The sequence below is a fragment of the Sus scrofa genome, chromosome 18 (genome assembly GCF_054392235.1).
Source record: "Sus scrofa isolate SSC_HxYL_T2T_F1_AM1 chromosome 18, Sscrofa_HxYL_maternal_Yorkshire_Landrace_v2.0, whole genome shotgun sequence".
Taxonomy (NCBI): Eukaryota; Metazoa; Chordata; class Mammalia; order Artiodactyla; family Suidae; genus Sus; species Sus scrofa.
This window is the reverse complement of record NC_139400.1, coordinates 15,275,263-15,294,558: the sequence shown is the minus strand read 5'-3', so window position 1 is coordinate 15,294,558 and position 19,296 is coordinate 15,275,263. Positions and strand designations below refer to the sequence as shown.

Sequence of the window (19,296 nt, the reverse complement as noted above, 5' to 3'; positions counted from 1 at the left end):
GAAATAAATTTTACAGAGAATTAGGAAAAGGAATTATTCAAAGGCATAATTCAGAATTTCCTGGGCTTTAAAAAGAAAAGTGTGAACTCTAAGACTCAGAATTTTCAAAAATAATTCCACAGGAAGAACATTGAAGGGAAAATAAATTCATACACACCTACACATTTTGAAGTAATCTTCAAATCACCAAAGACAAGATAAAGATTGTAAAAGCAGCCAGAATTAGATGCAATTAACTAAAGCTAAAACTCTATATCCAGTGAGCCAGGTATAATAAAGAATATTCTGATAGATAAGAACTGAGAGGGTTTACCACCAAGAGACCTTTAATTTTAAAGAAACTTTTAAAGGTACATGATATCAAAAATGATATCAAACGATATCAAAAAGAAGTCCTGAACTAGAGGAAGAAGAGGAATTTTTTTTCTTAATAAAAACATAAGTAAATTTAAACAAACACTGAGGATACAAAATAAAATAAAATATCTAATTTGTGGGGCTAAAATAAATCAAGATAAAACTAAAATTCAAGATAAGAATATCATATAACTGGGAGTTCCTCCTTGTGTCTCAGTGAGTTAAGAACCTGACGAGTGTCCATGAGGATGCAGGTGTGATCCCTGGCCTCTCTCAGCAGGTTAAGGATCTGGCATTGCCACGAGCTGCAGCATAGGTCACAGATGTAGCTTGGATCCAGTGTTGCTGTGGCTGTGGTGTAGGCCAGCAGCTGCAGCTCCAATTCAACCCCTAGGCTGGGAACTTCCATTTGCCGCAGGTGGGGCCATAAAAAAAAATAAATTAAAAATAAATTTAAATATATATATACATATATATATATATATATATATATATATATATATATATATACATCATATAACAAGGAGCATTCTAATGGCATCGTTTCAGGTTTCGGATAAGGATATTAATTACCTTTAGAATTGTTTAATTGTGTGCATATGCTTAAAAATAATAGGAGTTCAGGGAGTTCCCATCATGGCTCAGCAGAAACAAATCTGACTAGCATCCATGAGGACACCGGTTCCATCAGTAGGTTAAGGATCCACCGTTGCCATGTGCTGTGGTATAGGTTGCAGACGCAGCTTGGATCCTGGGTTGCTGTGGCTGTGACATAGGCCAGCGGCTACAGCTCAGATTTGACCTCTGGCCTGGGAACTTCCACATGCTGCAAGTGGGGCCATAAAAAGCAAAATAATTATAAGTTCAAAGGAAACCACTAAACAAGCAGAAATCCTCCTGCATGAGGAGTGGGTGGGAGTTGACGATGGGGAGAGGAAGAAAGAAACTAACTAATAAATGCTGCGGAAATCCAGAGCAGCATCTACTGGTGACAACGAACACTGTGTTATAATGTCTCCTTCCTACTTCAGAAAGGATTTTTTTAAAAAAGGTGATTGTTGGAGTTCCCATCATGGCTCAGTGGTTAACAAATCCGACTAGAAACCATGAGGTTGCAGGTTCGATCCCTGGCCTCGATCAGTGGGTTAAGGATCCGGCGTTGCCATGAGCTGTGATGTAGGTCGCAGACGCGGCTCGGATCCCGCGTTGCTGTGACTCTGGCGTGGGCCAGTGGCTGCAGCTCCGATTGGACCCCTAGCCTGGGAACCTCCATATGCCGAGGGAGCAGCCCTAGAAAAGGCAAAAAGACAAAAAAATAAAAAATAAATAAAAATAAATAATAAAACGCTAAGGTGAAGAAGTTCATAAAGTGAATTAAAGAGGAGTTCCCTGGTGGCCTCGTGGGTTAAGGACCCAGCAGTTGTCACAGGTTCAATCCCTGGTGGGAGAACTTCTGCTTGCCTCTGAGTGGTGGCCAAAAAAAAAAAAAAAAAAAATTAAAGCGATCAAATTCAAGGGAGTTTGTTCTATATCCGAACCTGTTTACAAACAAACCTTTTATTAGATTGTTCCATATCCGAACAAGCCTCCTAGGTGTGAATACCCCCGTGCTTCTCAAAACGTGGGAGCCCCTCCAACCCCTAGATAGGGCAGAGTCATGCTTGGGGAAGCAAGAATATCTAGGCTCCCCAGGGCTCCTGTCAATCACCCAGCAGAACTAGCCGCTCCCTCCACTGGGGTCTAAGACCAGGGGACGGCAAACCCTGTTTCAGACAATCCTAGCAGGTAAAAAGATTCTAAGTTTATCCAGCACAAATGAACATCTCCTCAGAAAAGAAAAACATGGACTTGGAGAAGAGACTTGTGGTTGCCTGATGGGAGGGGGAGGGAGTGGGAGGGATCGGGAGCTTGGGCTTATCAGATACAACCTAGAATAGATTTACAAGGAGATCCTGCGGAATAGCATTGAGAACTTTGTCTAGATACTCATGTTGCAACAGAAGAAAGAGTGGGGGAAAAACTGTAATTGCAATGTATACATGTAAGGATAACCTGACCCCCTTGCTGTACAGTGGGAAAATAAAAAAAAAAAAAAAAAAAAAAAAAAAAAAGATTCTAAGTTTAGAGAGCTCTTCTCCCTTTACCTGGAACAGAAGGAACTCATAAAAGGGAGTTTTCACACTTGGCATGTAGAGCGGGACGCAAATTTAAATTTAATCTTATTGGGACCTTGTAATAAATAACTCCTTTGGTTTTTTGTTTGTTTTGTCTTTTTGCCTTTTCTAGGGCCGCTCCTGCGGCATATGGAGTTCCCAGGGTAGGGGATCTAATTGGAGCTGTAGCTGCCAGCCTACACCAGAGCCACAGCAACACGGGATCCTTAACCCACTGAGCAAGGCCAGGGATCGAACCCGCAACCTCATGGTTCCTAGTCAGCTTCATTAACCACTGCGCCATGACGGGAACTCCAAATAACTCTTTTAATTCCATGTATATCAACACTCCACGTCTATCAACAAAGGGAGACCACATCCTTTCTGCACGAACGTATTTGTTGTGGTTGTTTCTGTTTAATCAGCATTGGGGGACATGCGACAATACCTGTTCATTGAACTGAGGACCTGGAGAGGGAACTTCGGGTGAGGGGTGGAGGGGAAGGGAGGGTGTCACCACAGGAAGCAATGGGGGGACAGGGCAGTGGCCCTGGGAGCGTAGACTGTCCCGGCAGGGTCTTTGGCTGCTCACAGGACAATGACAGCCGTGGTGGTCTCCTTGGAGGGGGAGGGAGGCACTGAATTCTCCCCTAGTAGCTTCTCTGACCCTTCCTCATCCTGGGGGGGAATAAAAACAGAGGAAAATCAATTCTTGGGAGGAAAAGGATTGGGGCAGAGTTAGCGCCTTAGACCTGGAAATCCGGCAAAAGAAAGAAGGAGGGTGAAGTTCCCACCGTGGCACAGTGGAAACGAATCCGACTAGGAACTATGAGGTTGCAGGTTCGATTCCTGGCCTCGCTCAGTGCGTTAAGGATCTGGTGTTGCCGTGAGCTGTGGTGTGGTTTGCAGATGCGGCTCGGATCCTGTGTTGCGGTGGCTGTGGTGTAGGCCGGCAGCTATGGGTCTTGTTCAACCCCTAGCCTGGGAACCTCTATATGTCACAAGTGCAGCCCTAAAAAGCAAAATTAATAATAATGCAGAAAAGAAGGAGGGAAGGCAAAGGTGAAGGCGGAAGGGAAGCTGGACAAGACCGAGAACAGAAAAGAGCAGAGAGCAGGGGCAGGCAGAGGCAGACGTCCGCCCAGAACACAGTGTTGAGGTCACATCATCCGAGAGGGAAGCCAAGCACAGGAGAAAAGCTGAGTGAGGTGGGGCACGACCACTGCTGAGCGGGGTCCCGGCCCCGATGTCCCACCCCGCCCCAATCCCCACCAGCCCCCGTTTCCCCAGTGCCTTCCTAACAGCTCACCAGGGCTTGAGGAGCCGGGCTGCACAAGCTCTGAAGACCCAGGCCCAGGGACGCCAAGGCCACAAGGCTCTGCAGGACAGAGACAGCCAGGAGCAGAACACGGATTCCTAGGAACAAGTCCTGAAGATAAAGGAAGAAAAAAGTTAGATCAGGTGCCCCTCCTCTGATTCTGCTCTTACTGTCACCTTGCCACCCCAGAGGGCGTCCAACTAACCACTTCCCACCAAGTGGACTGCATTTTCCAACTATGGTGGCAGCCACCAATTCCACCCCATTTGCTTGTCTGCAGCGTGACCTTACCACCCCCTCTGAAAAGGTGGGGTCTATTGCTCCACCCTCTAGAATCTGGAAGGGCCTGGGGATGCTTTGATCAATACAAGGCAGTGGAGGAGTTCCCGTGGTGGCGCGGCAGCAGTGAACCCAACTAGGATCCATAAGGACACGGGTTCAATCACTGGCCTCACTCAGTGGGTTAAGGACCCAGTGTTGCCGTGAGCTGTGGTGTAGGTCACAGAGACAGCTCGGATCCTGGGTGGCTGTGGCTGTGGTGTAGGCCAGCAGCTGCAGCTCTGACTCAGCCCCTAGCCTGGGAACTTCCACATGCTGCGGGTGTGGCCCTACAAAGACAAAAATTAAGTTAAATTAAATTAAAAGGCAGTGAGGTGGTAGTATGCTAGCTCTGGGGCAGTAGCCCTTAACTGGCCTGGCTGCTTGCATTTCGTACCTCTTGAAATGCTCACAATGGGATAGTCCCTGTTGGAACCTAGTATCTGGGCTACGAGAAGCCCAAGCCACATGGAGAAGCCACTGGAGACTCCCTGGCTGATGGCAGCTCCTGGATGACTTCACTCCCAACTGACATCTGATCGCGAGCCTGGTCAACCCACAGAATGCTACCAATAAGAATTGGTAGCATGAAGCCACCCTGTCGTGCAGTGCTGTGTTAGGCAGCAAGAGACAACTGATGACAACCACATGCCAGAAAAGACGGAGGGAGATTCCTGAGCTTGTCTCCTGAATGTCTCCTCTTTGCTCCTCAGCCCCTTTGATTCAGGGAATTCTCACGCATTGAGGATCTGAACAATGTCTTCAGCTTAAGTTAAAACCAAAGACCTAGGATGCGGTCCAAGCTCAGTGAGCCTCTGCCCGCCAGTGCCCCAGTTCATAGCTGCGTTGCATCCCTAGAAGGCTGGACTCTCCTTTCTCACCACCACCATCTTCATGTGGGCTCTGCAGCGATCCTCCTCCCATGATGAATAGGAGTCCCCGTGTGGGGACTCAGTGGTGGGGACTAAGGAATCACACATGGAGCCAATGTTGAAGAGGCGGTCAGGTTCCCGGGTTAAGCTATTCACATAAAGGACAACGGCAGCCACGGCCGTGGCAGCGCCCGCCAGCATGAGCAGACCTGACACGAAGCCCTGGAAGAAAGAAGTTGCGGATGCAGCCTTCCTCTGTGGATGGCAGAGCTGTGGGGTCCCAGGCCCCTCTTTCCCAGTTTCCTGGTCCAGGAAACCCCCCGTATCCCTCCAGGAAAGATCCCAGGATATTGGAAGCCAAAGGGGAGAAGGCAGAAAATAAGGGCAGAAAAATGCAGACAGAAGAGGCAGCAGAGGTCAAGGTGAGGCACAGAGGATGCCCAAGACGCACTGAAAGTTTGCCCTGGTGCTTCTCATGGACGATGGCCCCGGCTCCCGCCACGATGGCCTAGGAAGAGAAGAAACCAGCAAAGTCCTCCAAATGACTCTCTCGAAATGACCTCCCATCACCCTTCTCCCAACAATCCCCAGAACAGCCGATTCAAATTCCCGTTACACCTGCTGCGCGCTCCCCAGCCAGGCCTTAAAAAGGAGAATGGAGGGTGGCTTTCTCCAGGTGTGGGGCATTTGGACTCTGAGTCTTTGGTCTCTCCCCCAATCCCTGAGCCAGATCCAAAGGAAATTTCTTTCCCCTGGTCCATCACCCCTGGCCTCCCACAGAGCTCACAATCCCTTCCTTACTTACCGCAAAGCCTGCCCAGAAGGCACAGCCAGAGGCACGCAGATCAGTCCCGTAGCCCAGGTAGAGAAGGGCTCCAACGGCACAGCTGGTAGCCCCCAGCAGCACCTGCGTCACCTGCCAGAGACGGGAAAGCCAGACCCCTTCCCATGAGCCCTCGCGCCTAGGAGCTTCCACCTAAGTGGCTTCCCCCTCCTCCTCCTCTGCCTTGACTCCTCCCAGCTCTGAGTCTGGAAGTTCTACCCCCTTAACCTCCAGGAAGCAGCCCGTCCTGATTCACTCTCATCCCTCTGACTTATCTTTCATTTTTTCCTAAATCTCACTTTTCCTAAATACCGCCTGAGGACGCCTGCTTTTTCCTCCTCATTTTCCCTTGGGAAGCCCAACATCCTGTCCAGGATGGGTCACAAAGACACCCTGCAAGGAAGGAGGGTGGTTAGCAGACAGCACAGGGTGGGCGGCGCCTTGAGGGGCCCTTCATCTTTCCAGCAGAGGGCACACGCTTGGGTGGCCGCCCAGCCAGCGGCTAAGCAAGGTGCTGGCACGGGGGCATGTCCCCCTGATGTGAGGCTCCTGTACTGGGCAGGCTTTGCTCCCGCGCTTCCCCTCCCGCCCCCACCCCCGGGCTGGCACGGACCACGTCAGGCCTGTGTCAGGACCTTCCGCCATGAGTCCCACTCTCTTTACTCTGGTTCGGTTACTCTGAATTAACAGCCGCCAGGATGCCCGTGCTGTGCCGCGGATTCGATCCCTAGCCCGGGAACTTCCAGGTGCCCCGGGCACAGCCCAAAGAAACAAACAAACAGAAAACACCAGCCTGCAGGGATTCTTCACTCATCCCCCGCCTCTGGCTGGGACTGCTCACGCTGCAGCCTAGAAGCCCATCATTCCCTTCATCCAAATCTCTATGGCAAAACGTCCCAAACCTTCTTTTTCCCAAACAAGACAGGATACCCATAGTGAATTTTCATGAGGATTCCACCCCCTTCCTTTTCTGGCCTCCTTCTGAAGGCGTGCTACCCTCCCCTGTGTCACCTCGCTAACCCGCCTCTCCAGCCAGCCCACTCTTACCCCGAGTGTCAACTGTCCATAGCTCGTGCTGGCCTTGGGCGGACGGTGAGAAAGGCGCTCCACCAGGGAGCCCCCGGCTTTTAGCAGCAGTGCCAAGGCGGATTCCTGGTGGATGTGGATGTCGATGTGGGTGGGCTGGGCCACCTCGATGCCGCGCACCGTCAACGTGTCCTGGACCATCCTGCCTGCCGGGGAGGTGGATGTACAGATGAGAGGTCTGGAAAGTAGGTAACATGCAAAGGAACACATCGCATGAACGCAGGGAGAGAAAAGAGTTTCCCGGTCAAGATCCAAAGGGTGGCCCCAGAGCAGGTATCGACGTCACAGTGACCTCCGTCTGGGATGCAAATCGGCATCACCTCTAGAGTTTTCATCCTGTGACCTGAAGTTCAGCCCTTGCCATCAGCCTTTACGGCAGCTGCCAACAGGTTCCCAGGCTGGGGGTCAAATCGGAGCCATAGCAACGTGGGATCCACGCCACGTCTGAAACCTACACTCCAGCTCACGGCAACACCAGACCCTTAACCCACTGAGCGAGGCCAGGGATCAAACCTGTGTCCTCATGGCTGCTAGTTAGATTCATTTCTGCTGAGCCAGGACGAGAACTCCCAGACAATGACCTTCTGAAGTGTATGTTCTGTTTAGTCTTTAGTCTGCCCATTGATAGGTCTGATCACCGTAATTTTAATGTTGAATATAGAGTTTAATATTTAGCTGAGCTTTTGCCTGACCCCACCCCCTGGTACTTTTTTTCTTTCAAGGGCATTTTTGCTAGATTATTTTTCCTTACACACTTTAGAATCACCTTGCCTAGCTCCAAAAGAGACCCTCTACAGGTAATCATAAAGTTTGAGGGGGAGGGGGGCTGCATTGGCAGCATGCCCAAGTTCCTGGGCCAGGCCGCAGCAACAAACCAAGCCGTTGGAGTAACAACACCAGGTTCTTAACCCGCTGCGCCACAAGGGAACTCCTACATCATATTATTAACACCAATTCTCATAACACCAGCAACAACAGTAAGCCTTAAATCATTCCGTTTGTATTGATGTACTTTTCAGAGCAGTTTCCCTCTTCACCTACCCGGCCTTTTTTGAGGGGTGAAGGACAGGTGTTTAACAATTCTGCAGAGGCACGAGGAGGTTCAGACTTGTTCCCAGACCCACACAAGGAAGCCCAGCCCAGATTCTAACCAAGTCTTCCTTGGCGCCCAGGAGTCGGCATCATGATACAGCCTTGACTGTGCCTTGACTGTGCTCCCTCTGAACCCCCTGGGTACCACCGCTACCCCCCCTCATCACCACCACCTCCAGTCCCAGATCAGCCTAGCTTCCTGCTCTTCCTCTGAGCCAGACCAGCCCCCTGAAGAGTCCCTCCCATGCCACCCTGACTCCAGGCTGGACATTCTCCTCTGCCCGGCTCCTCCCCATGCCCCAGAAGCTAGGGAGAGAAAGCCAGGACCCCTGCTACGCCCTAGGCCATCCACATTTGGCCTTTGTTATCGAAGGACCTCTCACCGAAAAATCACCTGAACCTCAGCCTCCCCGCCCAGAGTAAAGATAACAGAGAGCTGGGCTGACGTGGCCAGGCATGGGCCCCCGCCCTCCCCAGCCATCTTTCTGGGCCACATCCTCCATCTACTGCATCCCTTCTCCCGAGAGCTCCTAGGGGAACCAGGAATGGGAGGGGAAAGACACCCTGGGAGACAGGCCAGGGGGCACTAGGGACAGGTCTTGGAGGCTCCTGGAGAGAAAGAGAGAGGAGACCCGGCCGCGAGTCTCCTGGGAGGGGGACCCCGGGGGCTGTGAAGGCTCACCTGCTGTCTGATGGGAGCCAGCACTGAGCAGAGCAGAGCAGAGCAGAGGCACAGGCCAGCGGGTAGGAGCCGCAGAAGAAAGGGGTGGAGGAAGGAGGGCCTGACCTTCGGCATGTTCATTTCCCAGAAAACAGCTGGGCCAAAGGGGCCCCTCGAGGGGGTGTTCGGTCTTGAGCAGATCATCAGGCAGCCGGAGGAGGCAGAGCACACGCACACGCACACATGGGCCCATTCATACCTCTTCGGAGGACACGCACCCCGGGGCGCACACGCTCACGACACAGGCGCATCCTTTTCGGAAAGCACCTGCCCAGGTGGGGGAAGGGAAAGGACAGCCTCATAGGTTTTCCCCAAGGCTGGTGAGCCCTGAGGTCTCCCAGGCCACCCACCTGGTTCCTGTGCTTTCCAGGGCATCGGAGCCCAGCGAACCTGGAAGCCGGAAAAACCCTGGAGGGACCCCGTGATGGGGAGGGGCCTCACCCTTCCCTTTCTGGCTCTCCACCAACTCCCGCCCCTTTCTGCCCAGTTCTCTGCCCTAGTGGCTCTCCCCAGCCCTGCATCACATCCAGACTGCTGGCCTTCGGTCCCCGGTCCCCGGTCCCTGAGGAGAACAGGTGAGGCAGGCCTACAGCCCAAGCGGCCCTTCCCCAGAGTCCCTTCTCATAAGACCCCTCCCCACCCTCAATAGTCCCCTAGAATGTGCTGTGGACAGGGAAGGAGGGAGGGACCAACCACGGCGTAGAAGAGGTAACTCCAGGAAGGAGGCAGGATTGGAGGCCAGATACCCACCCCTGCCCCCCCCCATTGATGCTGAGTCATTCTGACCTTTGACTTCCAACTCAACCCAGGACATGGTCCCTCATGCAGGGGCTCGGGGCAGGGGCTGGGGGACAGGGCAGTTTGAACTGCCGTGTCGGGCTGAGTAGCCACTGGTGGAGAGAGAGAGATTTAGCAGCTGGCAGGGGTGGGGTGGGTCCTGGGCTCAGCTGGGAAGCAGCTGCCTCAATAGAAGTTCCACCATCAGCCAGGACTCAGGTCTGCCCCGCAGCCTGAGGGCGCTGGAGGAGAGGGTGGGCGCCAAGGTCTCCAGTGGGCTGGGAGCAGGACGGGGCGAGATGAGGGCTCCGGGGACCGCCTGGTCCGGCCCCTGGAGACAGGGAGGCACAGCAGCTCTGGGGTGAAGAAGAGGTTTGGGTGGGTTCTGCGGTGACAGCACAGGCATCTCTTCGGCGACACCCCTCGAGACAGTCCCAGGTGTCAGGGTCTCTGCCAGTCCCCAGCTTCCGTGAAACCTGTGGAAACCCCCTGCCAACCTTTCCTCCCCGACGCCCCCTTCCTTCCTCCCAGGAGCGTGTCTGCAGGCATGGGAACCTCAGACGGTGGGGAGGCGGGGCCTGGGGCTCCCCAGCCCAACCGCATCGAGGTGCACGTCCACCAGGAGTCAGGTCTGGCCAAGCTCCTGCTGAGCGGGTGCTCCCTGCTGCAGCCCCTGGTCCTGCAGCCCCGCACTGCATCCCAGACCCTGGGCAGCAGCCGGCTGCTGGTGGCCTCCTGGGTGAGTAGGGCTGCCTGCCTCGTGGGGTGTGGACGGGGCCCAGGCTCCCTCGACGGAGAAGGGGAAGCCCCCTCCTCTTGGCTCAGGATGCGGAGCCAGTTTTATCTTCTTCCCAGACTGTAAGGTCTGGCTCTTCCCTCGCTTACTGGCCTTCCTCATAAAACCTGTCGGCAGGATAGGCTGTGGGCTACAGGGGGACAGACGAGATGCTGACCCCTTTGAATCCCAGCTGGCGGAGCCCTGAGCCATCCCCCCGCCCTCCTCTCCCCCATGTCCTCTCCCCTCCTCTTTGTGGGTTCTAACCACTCATACCTGGAGTGGCAGATCCTCAGACTTAGGTGCAGAGGGTTGCTCCTGGGCCTGGAATAGCATCTGAGCCGCAGCCACGACCTCTGCCACACCTGCAGCAACACTGGATCCTTAACCCACCGGGACTCAGCAGGAACTCCCTGGGTTTTTCATCTTTCAGGTGGTGCAGATCGTGCTGGGGGTGTTGAGTGGGGTCCTGGGAGGCTTCCTCTACATCTCCCGCTCCACCACCCTGCGGGAATCGGGAGCTCCCATCTGGACCGGGGCTGTGGTGAGTGGGGCGGGAAGAGGGCGGGCAGATGGACCTCCTGTCGGAGGTGAGAGACCACCACCATGGACCCATCAGAAGGTAGACTTGGCCACTAAAAGGACTCCAAGCCCTCCAGGCCGAGGCCCTGCTTCGACAGATGGGAAATTAGCCAAGCTAAGGGCTGGGAGGGCCAGTCACTGGTCAGCTCTCCCGGGTCCCCGCCCCAGGCTTCCCCACCTTCAACAGCAAACCAGCTAAAGATCTAGGACCCAGCTCGGCTCCAGAGGCTTGCATTTGGATGGGGGAGGCGCACCCCTGCACCCAGTGGGCCTCAGGCAATGGGTGTCAGAGAACAGCAGTGCTCACATCAGCAGATGGGTGGGCGCTGACTGCAGGAGGAGCCTGGTGGCTGGGTTAGGGTAGGGCAGAGATGCCCTCTGGCAGGCCCATGCTCACAGGACAACTGTAAAACATATTTATTGAGAGAGAAATCAAAAGGAATCACACACACACACACAGAGACACACACACAGAGACACACACACACACAGCACCCACCCCACCCCCAGGTGGCAAAACACTGAGATTAGCTATAGAATCGTCAAACAGGGTTCTGATCCACCAGACTTCCTGTCCTCCGGGTGGGTGACGGAGCACCTTGGAACAGGCCCCTACCCCCAAGACAGCAGACACTCATCCTGAGCTGAGAGCTTCTCCAACAACCTGGAGCTCCCACCTGCCACCCTGGGGCCTCCATGAAGCCCCTGGTGATTTGCTTAAAAAGAGTGCTTCTGGAGAAGGCGAGGAGGGCTCAGGCCTGGCTTCCCCAGACACATTTTTCCTTGTCACGAAACCAGAGGGTCCTGACGTCTCGTGAGTTTAAGTCAGGCCTCGGTACCCTCACTGTTATCTCACAGACACAGCAGAGCTTAGCTCAAAACCTCGGGGCCGCATGGAGGGCTCGGGAGAAGGGCCAGCCAGAGGGTTGGCTTTCGCGGCGGGGGTTGGGGAGAGCAAGGGAAGCAGGCAGCTGGCACACTCCGTGCTAACCCAGCTGCTTGCCTCTCTCCCCAGGCTGTGCTGGCTGGAGTTGTCGCCTTCGTGTATGAGAAACGTGGTGGCATCTACTGGGTGAGCTCGGGGAAGGGCAGGGCTTGATGCCAGGCCCAGAGCTGGAGGCCACCCCAAGCCTCCTGCCCCGTCACAGGCCAGCTCCACTGGGCTTCCCCCTCTCAGCCCTGGGCTGGGCTCTAGAAGAGACTGAGTCCCCAAGGTCTGTCTGTGTCCTGACCCCTCCAGGCCCTGCTAAGGACCGCGCTCGCGCTGACAGCTTTCTCAACGGCCACTGCCGCCATCGTCATTGCAGCTGCAAATTTCAACCAGTACCACTATTCTTTTTATGACAATATCTGTGATGTCTCTCCACCCTGGGGTCCCACCTGGCCCCCCGGCACCCCAAATCCAGATGTCAGCAGACAACAGCTGTGCATCTTGTACCTGGACAAGCTGAAGGTAGCTGGGCCGCCAAAAGCACGGCAGTGGGTGGTGGACCGGGAGGGCCACACCATGGCTGAGGGTGAGGCAGTCCATCCGAAAGAGCGTGAGCTTGGAGTTGCCATGGTGACACAACATCTTGGGAGCGCTGGGACGCAGGTTCGATCCCCAGCCTGGCGCAGTGGGGTAAGGATCCAGCATTGCCGCAGCTGAGGCTTAGGTCACAACTACGGCTCGGATCTGACCCCTGGCCCAGAAACTCCAGTGCCATGTAACGGCCAAAAAAAAAAAAAAAAAAAGAGTGTGCACTGTTCTGCCCCAGGTGTGATGGCGGTCACCACAGCCGTGACCCTGAACAAAAGAGAAGCCATTCCTGCGGTTGAGGGTGTTACAGCAGGTTCAAGGGAAATAGAGACATTGAAACCACAAACAATGAGCTAATGCTGCAAAGGGGTGAAGAGTGTGAAGCTGTTAAACACATGTTCTCCCTGGACTCTGTCAAGTCTCAGGGTTGTCAGGGAACCAGATCCTGGCCCAAGCCCGAGGCTGTTCAGATGAGGACACTGAGGCCCGAGAAGAGGGGTTCTAGCTGCTCTCTGCATGCTATTCCCACTGACACCCCCCCACGCCCTTGGGGCTCTTTCTTCAGCCCCCCATTCCCTGGAAGCCACAGACTCGGGGACAAATGGGGTGGAGGGTGACCCCATGCCCCATACGCATGGAGACAGAGCCCAGAGGGCAACAGCCCCTCTCATGCCTCTGTCCTAGGCCATGTTCACAGGCCTTCAAGTCATACTATTAGGTGTCTGGGTTCTGCTGCTCCTGGCGTCTCTGGTCCCCCTGTGTCTGTGCTGCTGGAGGAGGTACCAACAGAAGGAGGTGAGCCCTTCCAGCACGTGACTGTGTGTTGGGGGCAGGGGGCTGTCCAGGGAGATGGGCGTGGACAGCGGGTGGTTTGGGGAGGAGAAAAGGGTCAGTAGTACAGTGAGTCTCAAGGGCGCGTCATTCCTCTCTCTCCCTTTTTTTTTTTTCTTTTTTTTGTTGCCACGCCCGAGCCCAGCATGTGGAGGTACCCAAGTCGCAACTGCGACTTAGGGCAGCTGGGGCAACACCAGACCCTTAACCCACTGCCCCACCGCAGGAACTCGCATTCCTGTCTTTCTACCCCAGTGGTGGCTCAGCCCAGGGAGCCCCTGTCCCTGAGCAAGTGGCACCCCATCCAAAGACTCCAGGAAGCCAGGGAAGTCTGCGTCCATAGCGGGACCTCAGGGCTCTGCCGCATCAGGTACCGAGAGGCTGATGCTGGATCTGACAGGCTCCAGAACGAAGCCTGCGCCCTCTCTCTGCCCCCAGCTGACTCATCCTGCCTTTGCCCTTAGAAGGGAGACCTTCTCCTGGAAGATACTGCCGCGAGTGGTGAAATCTAGCCCCACCCCTCCAGAGGACTCAGACCTGGAGCTCCACCTGGATGGGTCCCACCTCTGCCTCCTGGGAGAAAACTCGGGGCAGAGGGAGGCCCCCCCCCCCAGCCCCACCTACCCTTCCCCTACAGCCTGGCCACCGCCCCGCTCCACCAGCCGTCTGAGCTGCTCTTGCCCGTTTCCTGCTCAGCTTCACCGTCCTGCCTGCTTCGTGTCTCCTCCTGAGCAATGTTAATAAACTCTCCTGACGCTGCTCCCAGCTCCTGGCATGGAGTTTCTCTCGGCTGGGGCGGGGGGTGGGCAGGGCACGGCGGAGGAGAAGGTGCCAACAGCAAAACTACGAAGCCGCTCCCACTCCCCGTTGCCTGGTGGGTCTAGAGTTGCCAGCCCTGAAAACAGACTCTGTTCGAGGCTGGTTCTGGGACTGTAGGTCCAAAGGTCTGCAGACGAAGGATAAAAGGAACAGAGACTCTGAGGCTTGCTCCCTACAATTCAGATTTAAGAGGGCGAATACTTGATTTGAGAGTTGGATTTTTTTGTTTTGTTTTGTTTTGTCTTTTTGCCTTTTCTTGGGCCGCTCTCTCGGCATATGGAGGTTCCCAGGCTAGGGGTTGAATCGGAGCTGTAGCCACCGGCCTACGCCAGAGCCACAGCAACGCTGGATCCAAGCCGCGTCTGCAACCTACACCACAGCTCACGGCAACGCTGGATCGTCAACCCACTGAGCAAGGGCAGGGACCGAACCCGCAACCTCATGGTTCCTAGTCAGATTCGTTAACCATGCGCCACGACAGGAACTCCGAGAGTTGGATTTTTTATTTTGACTGTTTGGAAAGAGTAAGTAGATAAGATAATACCCACATGCAGTCATTTCAAGGAGTTCCTGTCATCACGGCTCAGCGGGTAAAGAACCCAACTAGTATCCATGAGGATGAGGGTTCTATCCCTGGCCTTGCTCAGTGGGTTAAGGATCCGGCATTGCCATAAGCTGTGGTGTAGCCTGCAGGTGTAGCTTGGATCCCATGTTGCTGTGGCTGTGATTTAGGTGGCAGCTGTAGCTCTGCTTTGACCCCTAGCCTGGGAACTTTTATATGCCACAGGTGCAGCTCTAAAATGTTAAAAAAAAAAAAAAAAAAAAGCAATCATTTCAGAAATCTTTTAGTCTTTTTTTTTTTTTTTGTCTTTTTGCCATTTCTCGGGGCACTCCCTCAGCATATGGAGGTTCCCAGGCTAGGGGTCGAATCGGAACCGCAGCCACCGGCCTACACCAGAGCCACAGTAAGTTGGGATCCAAGCCGCGTCTGCAACCTACATCCACAACTCAGGGCAACGCCGGATCCTCAGCCCACTGAGTGGGGCCAGGGATCGAACCCGCCACCTCGTGGTTCCTAGTCGGATTCATTAACCACTGCGCCACGACGGGAACTCCAGAAATCTTTTAGTCTTTTAAAGCTAGGACATCCTTGAGTTCCCTCATGGCTCAGAGGGTTAAGGACCCAGCATTGTCCCTGATGAGACCCTGGTAACAGCTGTGGCTTCAGCCCCAGAACTTCCACATGCAACAGGCATGACCAAAAATAAATAAACAAATAAGCCATCCAACAATATGATGAAGTACAAACTCTAAGTAATCGTCCCAGGAAAAATTACCTGGGGAATTCCCGGGTGGCTCAGTGAGTTAACGATCCGGCGTTGTCACTGCTGCAGCTCAGGTCGCTGCTGTGCCATGGGTTTGATCCCTGTCCCAGGAACTTCCGAATGCTCCACGAGTGGCCAAAAAAAAAAAAAAAAAAAAAAAGAGAGAGAGAGAGAGAAGGAAAAAATACCTAAAACTTCTGGACAAAACATGAATCATTTATTTTGACTACGTGTATGGTTAATCTGAATAGGCTGTGATGGAAGTAGGAGCATGGATTCAGAGAGCCCAGAATTGAAACCAGCATCTGGGAGTTCCCACTGTGGCGCAGCAGAAATGAACCCAACTAGGATCCATGAGGATGTTGTTTCAATCCCTGGCCTCCCTCAGTGGGTTAAAGATCCGGTGTTGCCATGAGCTGTGGTGTAGGTGACAGATGCGGCTCAGATCTGGTGTTGCTGTGGCTGTGGCCGGCAGCTGTGGTTCTGACTGGACCCCTAGCTTGGGAACTTCCATATGCCGCGGGTGCGGCCCTAAAAAGAAAAAAAAATAAAAATAAAAAACAAAAAACAAAACCTCACGGACCTGTACACAGAAAAACAAAGGTCAGTTTTACTATCATGATACTTCATAATGATAATGAGATAAATTGGGGATTATTTGTCAATCCTTATCTCAATATGTCCAAGTCATTTCCAGATATGTACATTCATCTTCTCCTTTAAAACAGGAACATGTTTGAGGTAAGCCTGTGATTTTGGCAGTATTTTCAAATAAGCAAATTGCTTTAAAAAAAAAAAAAAAACAGAAGCAGGGCTGGCAAGATGTCTGATTTGCTACAGAAGAAAAACCGAAGATCTAGGACCCCCTGGAGCAGAAGGAGGGAGGGTAACTAGGGAGACGGAAGCCAAGGGGAACAGAAGCTCCGGGGAGGATTTATGCCAGGATCAGTCTCAGAGACTTAGATCTGCCAGAGGCAATAAACAGAGGGCTGCCACATTCTGACAGTCAAGACCCCTTCTGAGCAGAAGGGCAAACCGAGTTGACATTTATTTATCTGAATGAAGAACAGAAAGAATTTTCATCCAGTCAAGCCTTAAAAGGACTGATTTCAAAACACTGCAGAAGAGAAATTCATACCATCTCTTAGCTTGAGGAAGCAAGAAATCCACTAGGATCGTTCAGTTTTACCTTCCAAATATTTCTTACGATATTATGGGGGGTTTTTTCCCTATTTTTTTTTTTTTTTTTTTGGCCTCACCTGCAACATGCAACATGTGGAAGTTTCAAGGCCAGGGTTCAAACCTGAGCCACAGCAATGACTGGAGCCACAGCAGTAACAATACCAGATCCTTAACCCATTTCACTACCAGGAAACTCCACAATACGTTTTTGGGGCTGTTTGTTTGTTTGTTTTTAATGGCTGGACCTGCTGCATATGGAAGCTGCCAGCTAGGGGTCAAATTGGAGCTCCAGCTGAAGCCTATACCACAGTCACAGCAACGCCAGATCCTTAACCAAGTGAGTCCAGGGGGTCAAAACCCCATCCTATGTTGGGTTCTTAACCCACCAAGCCACAATGGGAACTCCCCACAATATATTTTTTTAAACTTACTGATTAATAAGTTCAAAAACAATTAAAACAAGATTAAATTCAATTGCCTGGTTCCACACCGGAATTCCCTCAACAAACCCAACTGATGTGATTAACCCTGCCATCTAGTGGCTACAAAAGGTGTTCTTCAGGAGAAACCAGGAGGGAAAAAGTTAATTTTTTCACACAGTTCTGTGAAAACAAATTTTTTTTTTGGCCACATCCGCAGCATGTGGAAGTTTTCATACCAGGGGTCAAACCCAGGGCCACAGTAGCAACCTGAGCTGCTGCAGTGACAATGCCAGGTCCTTAACCTGCTGCACCACCAGGGAACTCCTGAAATTTCTTCATGCATTATTGAACAAATATCTTCTAATACCTGCCCCGTGGCCGACACTGTGGGTCCTGGAAAGGGAACTACTCACCATGGGACGGTCCTGTGCCTTGCTGACCCAGGTGACCTTGAAGTGTAAGGGCCAAGACGTCATGACTTTTTTTTATCCCCTCCTCCAACATGGGTGCCGCTGCCACCGGCTGTTTGAGGCAATTGGTTAGACTCATGCCGTCATGGGAGTCGCCACTGTGGCACAGTGGGTTAAAGATCCAGCATCGCCAAAGCTGTGGCACAGCTCGCAGCTGTGCCTTGGATTCAATCCGTGGCCTGGGCACTTCCATAGGCTGAAGGTGCAGCCCTAAAAAAAGGGGGGGGAATCAAGTTATTTATTAATAACGTCTAGTTATTAATAAATAAGTCATGAGATGTACCGAATGGGACCACAGTCAATACCACTGTATGGCAAACTTGAAAAGTCACTAAGAAAGTAAATCTGAAGAGTTTCCATCACGAGAAGATTTTTTTTTTTTTTTTTTGCCCTCTCCGTCTGACTGAGCAATGCTCTTTGCCTTTGCCTGATCAGAATAGAATGAGCTTCCCCATAACTCCATTCCCTGGGGAAGAAAAATGCTGGGTCGAAGTGGCACAGAATTCCTCTGGGACTCCCAATTCTTTAAATTAGTCTCGCCCATGATTCTGGGCATAAGGCTTTCTGCCCGAATGGGTGGAATTTGGGTGCTCAGAATAGAAGATATGGAGACCAATTAGGTTCTGCCCTAAGGACCGGATTTATGAGCCTTCCCCCTCCTCCCAGAGCACGCGGTCCGACCTGAAGACCAAAATAAGAGAGAAGTACCTACAGTTTACTCTTGAGTTGGCAGCGGAACATGTGCCCACTCTTGACCACCGTGAGCAACAGAAACTCGTCCCCGCTCTCGGTTGCTTTCCTAAGGGAGCCCTGGCTCACCGCGGGAAGGCCTCGGTGGAAGAAGCGAGCCGATCACGGAGAGTCTGCGAATCCGGTGTGGCTCATGCCAGGCCCGGAAGAGGGTCCGGACTTGCTTAGGTGCCTCCGTTGCTGTTCTGGTTGAAAAAGATGAAGCCCGAAGAAAGGACATGATGTTCCCTTGGGCGAGAGAACTTATCTCCCTTCCTCGGTCTTCCGATTCTGGGGCCTGGGCCTGGTCTGTGCACAGGAACGCAGGATGCCCACCGGTGCTGGACGGGGTCCCCCCGGGCCTCTAGAGGGTCTCTCCACCCTTCTCACCCCGCCCTGTGGCCTGGCAGGCTGGTCTCTCTGGACCACATTCACAGGCTCCCTTGTGTCATGGGCTGGGCTGGGTTGAGCCAATAGGTGGCCCTGGCAGGTGAATGAGATCAAGGTATTTGGTGCCCTGGCTCCCTCGGTGCCAGACTCCAGCTTGGCATCGCAGCGTCCCACTAAGGGCCACAGATCTTGTCAGGTGGCCCTGTCCTACAAGTCTCCCCATGTTCTCGGGGCCACGCCCTCCCCTTGCCCCTTCAGATGCAGTGACGAAGGTGGCTTCCAAGTGCAGCTGGCCTCGCCATCGAAGGCTTCACCTCCCCTGGCCAATCCCCCAACCCCTGCCCCACCTTGGTGAATGGTCCCTTCTTTAAACTCTCTCCACCGCCCCCCCATCTGTTTCCCATCAAGACCCTAATTGACACGCTGAGTTTTCCTTCTCTTCTTCTTCATTCTCCTTTGACCCTGGCATCCATGTCATTTGTGATCCAAACAATATCTACAATATGCCAGTTTTGAGCGCAGCACTGAGGAAGCGGGGACAGAAGGCAGAGGTTCCAGCTACGAATATCCAACGCCAGGTGGGGCCATAGCCTGGGGAGTGTCAAGGGCAACAATATTTGTCAAAGGCAGGGAAGCCCAGATGGGAGGGCTGGGTGGAATATTCCAGGCAGAAGGGTGATGAGAGTTCACAGGTAATGCTGCGGTGGCTGCGGACCTAATAGGAGCCGACCGTAG

At 53.1% G+C, this 19,296-nt stretch overlaps 2 protein-coding genes across 13 annotated transcripts; one reads left to right on the top strand and one right to left on the bottom strand.

Annotated features, from left to right (window-relative positions):
• Nucleotides 1-2,907: 2,907 nt before the first annotated feature.
• On the bottom strand, nucleotides 2,908-9,147 carry TMEM176B (transmembrane protein 176B). Of its 8 annotated transcripts, none has more exons than XM_085005586.1 (7): nucleotides 9,091-9,147; nucleotides 6,889-7,105; nucleotides 5,824-5,934; nucleotides 5,470-5,526; nucleotides 5,028-5,240; nucleotides 3,820-3,939; nucleotides 2,908-3,188 (listed from the first exon to the last, which is right to left on the bottom strand). In XM_085005586.1, exons 2-7 carry the CDS (start codon nucleotides 7,066-7,068, stop codon nucleotides 3,099-3,101), a joined length of 771 nt encoding a protein of 256 aa, XP_084861712.1. In that variant the 5' UTR covers nucleotides 7,069-7,105; nucleotides 9,091-9,147; the 3' UTR covers nucleotides 2,908-3,098. The 8 variants fall into 8 exon arrangements, with proteins under 8 accessions (XP_084861712.1, XP_003484042.2, XP_084861713.1 ...); XM_003483994.5 differs by having other exon boundaries at nucleotides 6,889-7,073; XM_085005587.1 differs by having other exon boundaries at nucleotides 6,889-7,069.
• A 129-nt stretch (nucleotides 9,148-9,276) lies between these two features.
• TMEM176A (transmembrane protein 176A) lies at nucleotides 9,277-13,989 on the top strand. Of its 5 annotated transcripts, none has more exons than XM_021078755.2 (7): nucleotides 9,277-9,315; nucleotides 10,049-10,256; nucleotides 10,726-10,836; nucleotides 11,890-11,946; nucleotides 12,115-12,327; nucleotides 13,078-13,188; nucleotides 13,689-13,989. In XM_021078755.2, exons 2-7 carry the CDS (start codon nucleotides 10,065-10,067, stop codon nucleotides 13,734-13,736), a joined length of 732 nt encoding a protein of 243 aa, XP_020934414.2. In that variant the 5' UTR covers nucleotides 9,277-9,315; nucleotides 10,049-10,064; the 3' UTR covers nucleotides 13,737-13,989. The 5 variants fall into 5 exon arrangements, with proteins under 5 accessions (XP_020934414.2, XP_084861709.1, XP_084861711.1 ...); XM_085005583.1 differs by having other exon boundaries at nucleotides 13,663-13,989; XM_085005585.1 differs by having other exon boundaries at nucleotides 10,726-10,914.
• The last annotated feature ends 5,307 nt before the right edge of the window (nucleotides 13,990-19,296 follow it).

Coding starts and splice junctions, on each gene's coding strand:
- TMEM176A (XM_085005582.1), top strand. CDS start 10,065: ATGGGAACCTCAGACGGTGGGGAGGCGGGGCCTGGGGCTCCCCAGCCC. Junction 10,915..11,889: donor CACCATGGACCCATCAGAAG/GTAGACTTGGCC, acceptor CTCTCTCCCCAG/GCTGTGCTGGCTGGAGTTGT. Junction 12,328..13,077: donor TGTACCTGGACAAGCTGAAG/GTAGCTGGGCCG, acceptor CCTCTGTCCTAG/GCCATGTTCACAGGCCTTCA.
- TMEM176B (XM_003483994.5), bottom strand. CDS start 9,115: ATGCCCTGGAAAGCACAGGAACCAG. Junction 5,527..5,823: donor CCTTCTGGGCAGGCTTTGCG/GTAAGTAAGGAA, acceptor TTCTCTTCCTAG/GCCATCGTGGCGGGAGCCGG. Junction 5,241..5,469: donor AGCACCAGGGCAAACTTTCA/GTGCGTCTTGGG, acceptor TCTTTCTTCCAG/GGCTTCGTGTCAGGTCTGCT.